This window comes from Struthio camelus, chromosome 1 (assembly GCF_040807025.1).
Source record: "Struthio camelus isolate bStrCam1 chromosome 1, bStrCam1.hap1, whole genome shotgun sequence".
In the NCBI taxonomy this organism is placed as follows: Eukaryota; Metazoa; Chordata; class Aves; order Struthioniformes; family Struthionidae; genus Struthio; species Struthio camelus.
Genome location: NC_090942.1, coordinates 7,015,012 through 7,030,000, shown reverse-complemented (window position 1 = coordinate 7,030,000; position 14,989 = coordinate 7,015,012). Strand labels below are relative to the sequence as shown.

General features: G+C 41.8%; 1 protein-coding gene across 50 annotated transcripts in view; it reads right to left on the bottom strand.

Moving 5' to 3' along the window:
- The window catches only part of CELF2 (CUGBP Elav-like family member 2), a 354,164-nt gene that overhangs the window by 7,152 nt on the left and 332,023 nt on the right, over nucleotides 1-14,989 (bottom strand). For 25 of the 50 annotated variants that reach the window (XM_068909672.1, XM_068907720.1, XM_068908321.1 and 22 more), the window contains 4 exons: nucleotides 12,681-12,800; nucleotides 7,116-7,313; nucleotides 4,220-4,363; nucleotides 1-6 (listed from right to left, as the gene is read on the bottom strand). The exon at nucleotides 1-6 is cut by the window's left edge and continues 166 nt beyond it. In XM_068909672.1, coding sequence (XP_068765773.1) covers nucleotides 1-6; nucleotides 4,220-4,363; nucleotides 7,116-7,313; nucleotides 12,681-12,800 — 468 coding nt within the window. Of the gene's footprint in view, nucleotides 7-4,219; nucleotides 4,364-7,115; nucleotides 7,314-12,668; nucleotides 12,801-14,989 lie in introns of all 50 variants that reach the window. The other 25 variants (XM_068908455.1, XM_068907414.1, XM_068910229.1 and 22 more) reach the window with 3 other exon arrangements.

The following is a 14,989-nucleotide window of genomic DNA, read 5'->3' as shown; positions in this document are numbered from 1 at the left end:
CAAAACCTACGAGACACAGACGGGGGCGGGAGAGAAAGCGAACCATAGGTTAGAGCAAATTTCAGAGGGCTTTTTGTTTGGATTTTATTACTGTTAGCTATTTGACACATTTACCTCACTTGCAATTATTGCTCTGATTGTAACTCCTACTCCTTTCCTCTCCCCTTCTCCTTCCTTCCCCTTTACCTTTATACAATATTCCTTCCCTAGCTGAGATGCAGGTGGCCAGCTTTGGTGCAATGCAGTTTCCCAATCTGTTATTTATCTACCTACCTTCGGTGCTGAAGATACTTATTACGGTAACACTTATCACCATAACATTTACATACCTCCCAGTACTTCCTCTTAGGAAGTACTATTAGGCCAGTCTGGAGATGGGAAGCTGGAACAGAAAGCCTGGTTAAAGACACAAAACCCGAACTTGGACGCCTACGTGCCTTTTGCACCTCCAAACGCAAGTTCCCGTACGCTGGTCCTGTGTGGTATGAAACACTCATCTCCTCGGGCCTAGCCTAGGACAGTTGAAAGATTAATATTTTGTATTTCTCCAGCTCCTTCCAGTTCAAGATCTCAAGGTACATTAAATGTTAATTAATTCAGCCTCTTGCTCCCCAAAGGGGTGTGCAAGCATCGAAATTAAGCAACATCATAAAGACAACCGCAGGGTTTGACGAGAGCTCCAGATTTTCTGCTCCTCAGTCCTAAGCACTGACTAGGGGGATAACGCTTGCTCGGGTAATGCAGAATGGCTGGCCAGGCTCATCTTCCTTTTCCCCTGGAGACTAAAAATGCTCTGTTCATAATGGACTCAAATCTCCCTGATTCTGGGAAGCTCAAAATTCATTTTCATATCTGGGCCTCCCACTCGTAATTGTAAAGCTCTCCTAACTGCTGCTCTGCCTCTGCTCTAGCTAATTACTACTCTATTCCAGCCCGCTATTATGCATCTGCTTTGAAATGCTCCCCAGTCTTTCCACTTGAATTTGCCTTAACACATATCCCTTCCCTCTGTTACACCACGGATCCCACACGCTTTGTCTTCAGCACTGACACATGCTTCTCAGCTCCTCTCTTCTACTAACTTTCTCATCTGTGCTTAGTGTCTGCATCCTTTTCTGACTCTTAACCTCTTTTTACTGTCATTCTTACCTATTCTTCTACGGGTATTCTTTTATAAGCATATCTCTCACGGCTGCCCTCTTCCATCTTCAGTGTCAGGATGATATGCTCTCCCCATTGTAAAGAAAAAAACCCTATCCACTCATTCGGTCCCCTGGCTGCTCTCCTTCTTCCATAGACCTATTGTTCACCTTACATCAGCTTCACCAAACTATTTACCTAAGAGTCTTCTCTGGCAATTCAACCGAACTTCTGCTCCTTCCACTCAAAAACACCTCTCACTCAAACCTTCGTAGGCTTTCTCCCTGCCAAAACCAATGTGCTCTCTCTCTTCTTCTGTGGTTGATTCTTCATAGCCTCCTTAAGGTATAAGAAGTGTTCTTTCATACCTTCCTTCGTTTTGGTCACTCTTGTCACTTCCTCGCTTTCTTCCCTTGATCATTTCCTTCTACTATGATTGCCATAACCTCAAGAGCTTCTTCACTCTCCTCCTTTCTCCTCCCCTACTTTCTTCTAGGAGATCTTGCCTATTAACATGACTTTAATCACTGTCTCAAGACTGCACTCCTGTGTCTACCTCCAGACAATGAAAAGAAGTGGGCACATTTAGAACTGGCGTTTCCACTCACCATATATATGGTGTTCCACTCACCTTAGCAATTTAGATACCTCCACTAATGACAGAGGAATAATTAGCCTAGGCTCAGCTTACCTTCCAGCGGACAGACATAAGCCACCTCATTCTATGTCTCTGTATTAGTTTCCTTGACTCAGCCACAAATTCAAATGTACACCCGCTATGCTGCATCAATGGTGTGGGCCTTTCTCACCTAGGTGTTATTCCGATTCTCAGTTTGTGGCTACACGCACAACACTGTACCTTAGCCTGTTACACTTTCATCTTGTCCCTTATTGAGAACCTTCATTTATAAAACTTAGGGAGGAATCTGGCATTCTCGCTTTTATTTCTCTTTTTCTGATGGTATCCATTCATCATTTCTTGCCTGAAATTTAAACTATAGGTTACATGTGGAAGCGATGACGTTTATCAATTTTCAAAGAACCTGTCATGATGATATCCTGTCAAGATAAGCCTGATCTTTGCTTTAAATCTCTAGGTACCTCTATAACCGGGATAAATATTTGTAATCATTTGAGTAGCCCTTTTCTAGGAAGCAGACGGCACTTATGCATTGATGACATCGGGTCTCCCCCCCCCCCCCCCCCCCCGCCTCACTTTTACACTCTCTCACTTCTGTTATTCCAGGATTTATGAAAGGCAATAGAGAAGCTTAAAAAGTGAAATCCTTTGACTGCTAAATCAACCAGAGCTCCAGGGGTAAAATGGCTGTCATCCTCATGAGACCAACACAAATATGGGGCCAAAACAACAAATAGACCATTCCTGCTAATAAAGCCGAGAAGGTACATACATAGATATAGTATGCTAAACTAGCAGGATTCATTGTGGCTTTGCCTGGTATCACACAGGTGGTCACCTACTGAATCAGAAAATCTCAACTTCCTCTGCCACCGCAGTACTTTTTGTTTTTAAAGCTGAACTCTCTCACTGGTGGCAGAAATCTGAGGAGGAAGAATGAGAAATTTAAATATTAGTGAAACCTGACTAATGCCAAAAAGGCAGAGGACTCCTCCATCCGTTGGGTATTACCCCCCTCCCTCATGTTCCCCCAAGTAAAACTCAAGGACTCATTCTAGGTTAAACAATTCTGACCCATAAATCCAGACAAATATATAGGCAGGTAGGTAATCAAAAGAGTACAAGGAAATCCACAAAAAGCAAGTGTGGGAAGTGCGCTGATGCATTGAGCCCCCTGCCCAAATTCACCTACATTCTTTCATGATTAATTAAAATGCACCAAACGTCATAACCATAGCTTGATTTGACATTTCGTCAAGCTTCATGGAGACCTCAACAACCATTTTCTCATCCCAGCATACAGACTGAACTGGCTGCACACCAGTGGGGATCCCATTCCAATTTCACTTTTCAGCTTTGCTACAGCCCCGGGAGCGTTTAACCCATTGCAGAAACATATGAGACTGTATTAGTTTAGATATGAACAATTTTTGTAAAGCCTCAGCAGATGGAAATCTTCAAAAAGGGCCTGGAAGAATATGCAAACATGCAAAAATAATGTCGCGTCCTTTCTCTAAACCTAGTTAACGTTCCAAAAGAACTCAGGGCTTGTCTTCGAGTGAAATATATCAATGATTATGGGGCCCTGTCTGTCTAGATAAATTCAAACCATTTCAAAAGAGGTTAAAGCACAATAGTTCTTCCTGAATGGCCCTTGTGTAGACAAGCCCTCAGACAGACACATTTTAATGAAACCTAGATTTAGAAAAAGTAATGAGATGCAAGGTAATCTATGTTATTCAGAGGACTTCACTCCATCTAACTAACCCTAGAGCTCCTTTTATACCAACATATCATACTCTCATCCTTTACGATCTAATTTCCCAGCAGCTCCAAGCATCCTCTGGGAAACCTGGCACTGACTGTGTGAGGCTGCCTTCATCCCTGCCCTAAGGTAAGCAAAGTGCTGCCTTTCATGATACACTGGACCCTCCTGCAACTGTTGTAGCTGCAGATCTAGACACCAATTGCCTATAAAGTGTTGTGAACTACATGTACACCCCATTCAAACACTGATTGCACAATCTTGTACTTGATTGAGAAGAAAGAAATTCCTGTAACGTAGGAGCAATGGGTTAAACACAGAACATTTTAAAGTGGCTCAGCTATACAATGGAGAATAATTAGGTACCCATAATAAGGCAGCTTAATAGTATACTAAATGACATTCCCCCACATAGGGTGTAATTAGTTTCATGTACTTGACACATTCATGCGAGATGTCAGACTGGAAGATTATTATTGTTTTTTCATATCCAGTTTTTTGTTAGAACTAGTTTGCCTGTGCATCCTTCCGTTCATTTGAGGATTACAAGTCCATTACATCGGGAATGAGATTCCAGAATGACATTTCTCACATTGTCATTAATTTTCCTGCCCGGCCCCTTCTCAGCGCAATGCATGTGGTTTTTACTATTTGATTTATTAAATCTGACATACCAAAGCACTTGCTCAGATTGGTCTGTTTGTCAATGAAGACTTTAGCAGAGATAACATTTCCAAAAGGCATGAACATCTGCAGAATGTCCTGGTCTCCAAACTCCTGGGGGAGGTGGTAAATAAAGAGGTTTGCCCCTTCTGGACCTTTAGGAAAACAAACAAAATATGAAAACAGCTGTTACAAAAGCTATATTTAATCTATTTTTTCCATAATACTTACTGAAGGTGATGGTCAGAAAGCATTCAAATTCGCAACTTTGAAGGAATAAAAGTTAAGTGGATCATCAAAAGAACAGAGCTGAAATGCATCCTTAAGAGCATCCTATCTCGAAAAGTGTTTACTTGCTATATCTACTGCAAAAGAAGTTAAACTGCAGCCTCTCTCTTCAATTTGCATGAGTGTCTTTTGGTATAATTAGGGTTAGAAAGCAGGTATACAATATATTACCCTCTCACAACACCCCACAAACTGCCTTACACATCCTCAGGGGTTGGTGGGTTTAATTCCAGCTGTGGGAATGTAAGGAAATGCAATGAGCTGAGGTCGGATTTGAATATCAGAGACTGAAACTCGAGGGGCAGGACACTAGCGGCGACAGGAGGGAAAAGGCTAATACAAAACAAACCTTTCCAGCTGGAAGTCAGTGGAGTCAGAGAGAGAAAGATACTCAAATTGGTTGCCATTCATTTCATAATGCCCATTTTTTATAAAAGATTTTCCCTAGAAAGCTCTCTCTATTCCCTGGAAGAAACTTTGTAAAATACTTAAAAAAAAAAAAAAAAAAAGGTCAAAAATAGCAGCTGGGTTGAAATGAAAGTGGCTTGAGTGAAACTTGCATTTGCAAAGAGAGATGCAAGTCAAAGCATCTTATTTTGTTTTGAATATTTTTTCTTACGGCCTGAGTTTGCAATATGCATTGTTGCTGCTGTTGGTTTATCTTTTTAAACACTCGCCCCAGCAATAAAAATGGGTATTTTCCCCCCAGCTGCAGCTCAGCTTCTCCTTTACCATAACACACTGGAAATGACCAGCAGACACCCAAAAGAAAGCGTTCTGCTATGGACACGTGGCCTTCCCACCGAGGGACGAGGAGCAGAAGTGGGACACAAAGGGGTCGAACGCTTCTGGGGCAAACAGATCTAGAGTAACCTGTGGAAGTATTGCCTTGCTTAATGCATTACAAAGCCCAAGTGTGCCTCAGACGTCCTTGGTTTTCTAGGGAGGAAGAGGAAAGTATGTGCCAGATTTAAGGAATACCTTCTGCAACAGTTTCCCAAAGCCTCACTCTGCTCATAGAGAAGAACCAGGTTTAAGAGGAAATTTTAAAAAAGGGGGGAAAAAGAGGAAAAAAATTGCCACCTGGAAATTAAACAAAATTTCTTCTTATTGTAAATAAACTATCCTTTCCGGAAGATATTTCTTCAGATGGTAAGCAAAACTTACGAAACAATAGTTTACAGTATATGCATGAGACAGTTCATTGTGCTTCAGTATTAAATATTTCTGTACTGCTTTTCACTGGTTATCCTCGAACACTCTGGACTCTTTACCAGTCCATCAGAAATCATAAGTTAAGAGACGAAACATGGCTATCAGTATTTAATGATGAAATGTATTCATTTTAACTTCACCAAGAGAAACAAGATATGACAAAAAAGGCTATTCTAAAAGGGACGCTGCCAGTTCATAATGCTAAAAAATTCAATCTACCCTTAATATGAATGTTCATAAATTGAAAGAAATTGAACAGAAAAAATCAAACTGTTCTCTGCTCTATGTCTTACAATGACACTAAAAACAATTTATTTTTGGTGTCAAATAGTCTGTCTTTACTGAACAAAATGAGTGAAGTAAAGAGAAAAACAGAGCACAAAAATAAGGAGAAAATATTTTGATTAAAAAATCCTTTCAGCTTAAATAGTCCAAGCTGTTAGCAGAAAATCAGGTGAAGAATTTAGAGAAAATATACATTTTAACACCACGGCGTCCTTATATATGTAACAGCCAGTTGGGGGAATGCCAGCTTTGCCTTCCTAGGAAACACCACATCCCATAACAGCGCAAGATATTACTTTAAAAGAGGATGAAAATATTTCCCATGAGGATATTATACTAGGTTTACTTCCAAAGCTTATCCCGGCGAGAACAGTAACGACAACATCGATGCAGTCTTAGAAAGTCTGCAATATTCTCCAGTCCTCCTAGAATTAGCTGGCATTTCGGAAGGGAGAAGAGAAAGCGATGAAAGCAGAGACAAACCTCCCAAACGCTGGGGAAACGGGCAGGGAGACAGAAAGAGACAGAAAGGGTAACCTCCTTTTACTAAACATTTTGTAATTAGCATTCATTTATTCTTCGCGGTAACTTCCTACAGTTTATTTTGCTCCACTGGCACAGGCAGAGGGGCAATCAATCATTTACTCACTTCCCCGCAAGACCCACAATTAAGCAAAGAATCACTCAAAGCCAGAACGGATCTTGTCATTAACTCAAAAACTTAAACCTAATCAGATTAACTCCATTATCGCGGAAAGCAGAAAGCAGAAAGCGAGTGCGCGAGAGGGCCACCCACCGTACATATCCTATAAAGGGCTGATTTTTGTTCCCAGCGCCTTTTTACAAGCAGCAGCCACTTTTATATGACAAAGATGGGGCAGTAAAATACATCTTGAGCACAAAAAAGTGAATGAAATTAGGGGTTAAAACAGGGTGGGAGAGAAGTTAGGAATCAAAGACAAGGCTAAGTGAGGTCCTTCACTAAGGACCATCTTCTCCGTGAAGAAAGAAACCCAAGACACTGCTTGCGCTTGGCTGAAGGTAGTTTATTGTCTGCCGAGGCCGCGGGGCGGCAATCCTCGGCTGAGAGGCTCGATGCTTGGCCCGGAGGATGCTTACCTTCCTTCTGGCTGCCGGCCGCGCTCTGCTGCTGTAGCAAGCTCTGGCTGTACAAGGTGGGCAGCGCGGCGGCCGCGTACTGCTGGATTCCTGAGTAGGCCTGGGTGAGCGCGTCCATGGTGCCGGCCGTGCCGTTCGTCAAGCCGGTGGCGCCGAGTCCGCCGTTCAGGGCCGCCATACCTGAGAGCATTTGAGCAACTTTACAAAAAACCCAACAATAGAGAAAAGAAATTGCACTTGTTCATTAGTGCTTTCCGAAAGTCGCCGCTTTCACGCGACGCCGCCGACGGCCACGCATGCAGGCGAGCACTTCACTGAATGGCACCGAGAATGGAGAGACACGACTTTGGTGCGAGGGCCGCTTGTGCACAACGGTTGGACAAGCCCATTCGCATGCAGCCTGCTCCTGGCAAGTCCTGCAGCTTGCTGCTATCCAAAATCCTCTTTGCCCAGGTCTTGGGCTCCTGCCTACACGGTGCTGAGGGTACCTGAAATTGGGGGAACAGACTCCACTTGACTCATACCTCTGCGAGCAAGGCCACGGGGAAGAGCAGTTCCCCAGGAAAAAAAACAGGCATTGGCCATTTTGGCTAAGGTCTTTAGCAACAGAGCTTCACTGCACCATAACGGAAGGGTTAGCAGCCTGTGCAAAGTTGGTGGAGAACCGTGATTTATTGCATTGACTGCATTTGGGAACAGCCCTCAATAAAATTATGGGTTTTGTCCCTTAGGTATGTGGTAGGAAGCTAGACTGCAGTGTCCAGTGGTTCCACCCTCCTCCTCCGGTTACACCAGCGAGGGGGGAACAGGTGAACGGCAGCATGTTTGGAGCGACTGGCAGTGCTGCCATCCAACCAGGTGCCTTTCCACGAAGAAGCAGAAGTATTTTGGTACTAGCAACGTGTTCCTCCTCGCTGCAAGCAGAGCTACTTAATTTTTTTATTTAAAGTAATTCTCCCTCCCGAAAAATAACACTTTATTTTAACGGGGATGACTGCCAAAGAAGGAATTTCAGACTAGGTCATTATTTGGGCACAAAAAGGCATCCCTCGCACATGTCGGTGCCGAGGCCTGCAAAGGAAGTTTTGCAACGGCTGACAAACTCCTGAGCTACAGCCTCTCTCTGTTGCTTTGACTCCTTAGTGTGGCTCCTAAGCAAGCCACATTAAAGTGAAAAATGTTAATAGTTATTTTTTCAGAATCTCCATAAAAAGTGAATTTTCTGTGGACAGTTCCTTTGGCAGTGAAAGGGTGTCAGACGTCAGAGACCTGCTTATCACCTACAACTCTGACTAATGGCACAGGAGTGATCAGCGCCCAGTGGCTCTGAGAACTAAGCCTGATTTTCTGCCATCCCGTGCTCCCCCATTTTCGGTTGAACAGCTCACAAACAGCTTAAGAGGGCTTAATCAGGCCCCTGAAGGTACCATAAATCAGTTTCCAGAAAAATGGGGCATCCAGAACCACCAGTGACCATTTCTTAGATACTGCGTATGAAGTGTAGCCTTCATGTTGGCAAAACGATGGGTAAAGAGGTGGCTGGTGGAGCCAAAGGCTATCAAGTATTAAGGAGTCAAAGGCTATCAATATTAAAAAGAAAGAGAGGGATTAATTTCGGAGCAATAATAAAGCTTATATGTAAATTGGAAGAAAGTGAGGAAATTTAGCAGAGGACAGTCCATAGTGAATTAACAATGAAATCTATTAGACTGGGAAACAATCTTCTTCAAGGAAAGTGGCATAAACCTTTTCACAATAGTAATTTGGAGCAAGAAATTATACCACAGGGAATTAGCCTGTGTTGACAGAGGAGGATAAAGATGCTGACCTACTAGTTTTCTTCCATCTCTTACGTAGATTTGAAAAGCACATTCCTATGAGTCTCTGATAATCAGGACAATTGCTCAAGTGGCACCTTTCTGGTTCCACCCGAGTCTGCGCCAATTAAGAGGACCGTACCGCATAAATTATACCTTTTGGTATTGCTATAATTTGTGTGACTAAACACTTGACAGAGATGTGATATTCTTAGCCTTTGCTTAATAAAATGTCTTGCACTTTGAAGATTTCTCCTTTCCCCCCACCCTACTTAACAACACTGCTGTTTCCCGAAAGGAGATACTGCCTTGAACATGAACCTCCATCAGAGCACGAGAGAGCCCTAATCATTGCATAACGTTTCCAGATTTAAAACAAAATTTGAGAAACCAATATACAGCTTGTGAAGCAGCTCATGTCTAAAAGGTAGGACATTTTGAAAATGAAGATTCAAGCTAATAACGGTGCTAATGCAGTAATTCGATATTGAGCCCTACCTTAATCCACTCTGATGTTTCTGTATTGAGGTTTGTGCCATTGCTTGCATGGACGTGCACACAACACTGGTTAAAGTAAAAGCTCTCGATAAAACACTTGCATCTCTCCCTTTATTATAATGTTGAAATAACTTGATAATAGAGGAAGTATTAGGATAACACGCTTTCTTTTGTGAGTCATCGGCCTATCAGATAAACATGTTTTGTGTTGCTGTGGGTGCTTTCATCTCGAATCAATAGCTCCTATCCGCCAAATGATTTCAGCTCAGCCAAGAGACAGCCCAGGCTCACTGCTCTGCATCCGCAAGGGCACTGCTACTGCTGCCGCCGTGCACACGTGGTGCCTCTCTCTCTTCTCAGCAAAACAGCTCTGCGGCAAGGCCTCGGCATTGGCTTTATTCTGCCTTTTTGTATTTGTACTTTTTTATGAAATCTTCAAGGGCCAGCTGCACTTACACCTCTCTACTGCCTCTGTATTATCTCAGCCTTATTGAACTTTGGTCCCTTTCTCACTTCTAGGGAATAACTTTTCTATCTGAGGCTCTCATCTGTGGCCTTCTAACTTTTCTGTGTTATTCTAAGTAATACAGAAGTGACAATGCTTAGCAAGTGCAAAGGTCTCCCAAAGTGCTTTCCAAGCACTTTCAAATCTGTCACACTTTTATCTCTGTTTTACAGATGCAAACATGGGGGCAGAAACAGTAAGTGGCTGCCTGGAGGTCACATACAAGTATTTTGCCATAGCTGTTCAACATCCCGAATCCACGGTCTTCTCTCTTAATTGCAAAGAACCTCTTCCTTCCTCTTTATTCATTTTCCCTCGTTATTCATATTTCTTTTTGTTAGTTATGTTATTTAAATTTATTTCCCCAAAGGAGAGTCTAATGTTCTGTCATTTAAGGTTTCAGACGCTTCAAGCACAACTGAGAGAGCACTGGGCCGTCACAAAACTGTGAATCCCCAAATGTATGTGCAACTGTTGCCTAACTCTTGGAGACGGCTAAACTTACCATCCTCCACTTTCTTTGAGGCCTCCAGGCATCTGAAGTTATGCTGCTTTCTATAGCTAAAAGCACGTCACTAAATTCCAACTTTGCTTCACAATTACTTCAGTAACCTTCATGATAAAATAGAGCTCTTGCTGGAGTGCTTGCGGCCGCAGTGTACTCTGAAAGAGCAGACTCTTTGCATACGAGATTTGCCGAATGCAAGCTCCTAGAGAGGTCTGGGTGTAAACAGCTGGATCAGAAACGGTCACTAAGCTCATGCCTGGTGACCGGCATATCATTAAAATAGAGAGGGGAAGTTTCTTTTTATAATTTGGACAATGTTTTGCTATCATTAGCATCACAAGTGCCTGAAATTGATAATCAGTGTCACCCTTTAGGAGAAACAGATGCCACAACCAGCATATGAGGAAGCAGTTTCCCTGCTTTAGACCTCTCTCATATATGGATATACATATGTAAATATAACCAGACATATCCACATACGTTTTGTAAGTATGTATCTTACATACAGATATTTTAGGCATATACACCCTCTGTGTCCATGAAAACTTCATGAACAAGATTTGAGACCAAAACCACTGCTGGTACAAGTCCATGGAAGTCACCGCGGCCTAAAACAAGCCAGAATTCGGTCCTAGATCGTGAATACATCACTAATACTTCAAATGGCACATGCAGATAAGTTTGCACACACGTCACCTGAAAATACTTTGGAAAATCTGAACTCTTTGCCTGTAACCTAGCAAGAAGCACTAAAAGGAGTGTAACAGAAGGATTCTAACACCAAATGAGGAGCTCATGGTGACTTTTTCCTGGTCAGTCTTGATGAAGTGGCATTATCTTGGAGTGCTCCAAGGTGCTTGGGTGCTTAGCACTTGTGGGAAGGAGTGGCATGCCACACTTTGCTCTTGCTATGGAAAGCATGGTTTATAAAACAAGACTGTTTATCAGGGAAAATATATTTAATGATTTCTTACACATGATAGGGTATATCACTGAGAATGCTCATGAGAGTGGATAATTAGCTTTTCCTGCATGCCATTTTCAGTGGCTTGCTTTAATAATATGTAAGCATAAGAAAAGAACTTATCATTGGCCATTTGGGGACCTAATGTACTTACTGCTCTTAAACTCTTCTTGAGCCATATTTACTATGAGGTTGTTTGTGTGAAAGACACACGTCCTTGCCAGAAGCAAGACTTGTTTTACACAAGGCCCCATGCAATCACTCATCATTGCTACACGGACATCCATTAACCCCCTTCCTTCCCCACTCCCAACAATGACAACCAGAGATCACAGAACAAAAGGACTGGTGAGCAGCCAAATCACGCTGACAAAAAGGACATCATGCAGAGAATCAGAGTGAGCAAGTGATACTGAGGAGGACATCCATTCCTGGGAGTACATTATGATGGCTCACGGACTGGCAATGACCAAGGAGATTCCTTGCATTGCAGAAGGAAATGCAAGGAACAACAGCGGCTAAAAAAAAGGGAGGGGGAAAATGCAGCTGGAAAAATCTCTTCCATTGCAGGCAAAGGTGAAGTCGTCATAACAGAAACGGAATAAAAAGGATCATTATTCTTCAGGAAAATCTTGACCAAGGTTAAGAACAAGGGAGAATGCTCTCACAACTGCCACCATCTACTTAGCTGGAGATGTCAGGTTTTGCTTAGGATGTCATAGGAGAGATGCCTGTGCTCTGGTATTACAGGTGACTGATTTCACCATTCTTTCACACTTGCCAATTAAAATCCAAAGAGCTGCCTTTACTTTTAAAGTAGGTATGTTTCTCTTAAGTCAATTTGATAATTCAAAGACATAGTAAAGGGACTGCTTCCGTGGCAAACATGCATCTATTACCAATGCATTTCTGAAAGTGCTTTGTATGTTGAGGTGATACAGCTGTTCTCAGACTCCCCAAATGGAAAAGGAGCCTCTCCTGTAGCCTAAATAACCAGAATCCCAAGTAACTTTCCTTTTACCTTTCATTTACCCTGCAAGAAAAGGAGTCTTTTTGCAGGGACCAAAGAGACTTCACTTTGCAGCGCAAGCCATGTGAAACTTAAAGGCTCCAGAACTGCATATGCACCACGAATGGAACTAGATCAACTTGACCCCCTTATTTTTCACATAGATTAAAAATAATCATATCTTTACAATTGATATTTTTTTTATGGCATGATAATTGGGGAAGGCTGTCCACCACAGCAATAAATACTCACTGTTTACGGTACCTGCTAGTGCATTAATATTATTCAGTCCAACAGTGGCTCCAGCCAATCCTTGGAGAGTACCCAGAGAAGTCAAAGAATTCATGGCTGCACCAGCCGTGGAATTAGCAGTTGATGCAGCCACTAAAACAGAAAAAAAAGAAAGGCAAACTTAAGGTCATATTTTGCTTATTTTATCTGATCACAAAATAGCTTATAATAATGCTGAGTGCAAAAATAGGGCTCCTTGCAAGGAAAAAAAAAAAAAGAAAATCAGACCAACTATCAGGGAATTACTAAAATGATTTTTCATGCATAGTGTGGATGAGTGTTCAGCTCTAAAGATCAGATGACAATATTTAGCACTGTGTTATTACTTCCAAATGTAATACACAAATGGTAAGTATGAGATCAGGAACTTTCTCAAAGTTTTGTCAATCAACCTAGCAACCCATCTTGATCTTCTCACTAAGCTATTGAGATATTGCCATTCCTTCAATGCTGCCGTTGGAAAAAAAAGTTATTCACAGCAATTTTGTCGTACAACTGCTTTTTGCTCGGGGCTCAAGTCTGCTAAGTGAAATTTGAATTAGCATTTCTAAGTGAAACACTATTTTGCCATTATGGCTTTAGGGCACTGTATGAACACAATTTAAAGGTTTGAAGTTTACAAAAAAAAAAGAAGGATTAACAAAATACAAAACATAATTATTATGCATTTTGCTGCAGACTTTCAGTCTATGTTTGGTCTAGTGTGGTTTGGTTTTAGTTCTATGTTTTAGTCTATGTTTTTTAGCCTATGTTTTTATGTTTTTTAACTACTCATGTAGATGTGCCCCAGGAATGATATACACCCCTAAAAACGATGCCCCAGAGGGGGAGCTGAGGCTCAGGTCATCACTGCTACTGTGCCAAGGTAATGCTGAAGATGGATGAGTCGAATCCATGAAACTATGTGGCTCAGGAAGAGACAGAGCTTCACCTTCTAGCATAGGAAAGTAATAAGGCATCTTAGATTTATCATCCAACATAGGTTGGACGAACTAGAAATGTGTGTCTCTCTTTCTCTCACAGAGAGTCTTGAATAACCAGCTTAGATTAAACACTTAACTTACAGGTAGCTGAAGTTAGATCAGATGAATCACAGTCATAAAAACTGTGGAAGTAATTAGATTTTTAACTTGTCTCCTGAGCCCTACTTTAGTGCATTGATCACAAGGTCACTTTCTTTCTTTTCCTTTAAAGAGCTAAATTATCTTCTGAAAAGTGAGCATTTAAAGTCAATATTTTCTTAACGATAGAACTAAGAATGTCTACACCATGCTTTTTGCTTCTGTAGATTCGGTAGCTGTGAAAGGGTTAAAATCCCTTTTACTGTGATGCTCTTTAGGGCTGTCACCATCAAATACATCACTTTACTGAATGAATTCCGAAGAAAGTGAAGTCTCAACAGGTGGCCGGATGCAGCAAAAAAAGTAGGAAGTAACTTTTTCATCCTCTGTGGGTAAACTTCAAACGTCTAACCCACACATTAACCCACCTTTACAACCTCAAGGCCCACCTAAAAGCCTGCCCTCTCACCAGGTCTCAGAGGTCAATGGACTCTGCTGGTGTGGGTGTGGGGACATTTCCAGACCCAAGAACAACCTGTGAAGCTCTCCGTGTCCCCACACTTCCCTAGTATCTGGGATGTTAGCTTCAATAACTATTATATATGTTATGGATAGAAGCAGCTTTGAATATTCAGTCTCCCTCCACAAAGCAATAATAAGCCAATAATGTCTTTGATTAAAAAAAAATCCCCAAACAAGTAAAAAAAAAAAACCCTTTTGTCAGATAACGTGGGCACCAACAGAGAAGAGAAAGAACATAATCAAAGCGAATGAATGTCAGTGAATTCTCTGTGACTAACACCACTCTGCGTTTCAGTTCATGTTCATTAGCAGATCTCTTAAATGAAGCACATAAAGCTCAAATCTGAAGGATCTGATTGGTTTTGACTGGACTAAATTCCATGCAGCTCTGTTTCAGAGGATTATTACCCTTGCCTCTTGAGGAAACACATATATTTAAGAAATGAGAGAAATGGGGGCTAGGGAATTGTTTGCCTGTTTATATTAAAGCTTTTGGGGGAAAATAACTCCTGTGAATGAGGGCCATACGCTCATGGATCATCATCACATCTGTTGGAGAAGGCAGGAAAAACGAATTAAATTCTTCTCTCTTGCACAGTCTAGAGTGCATCGTGGTGGCTCTTATCATAGTCTCACTGCTCAAATACGTGCTTCTCGGCTGGCCAATATCTGGGGCTAACATCTCTTTTTTTTCTTTTA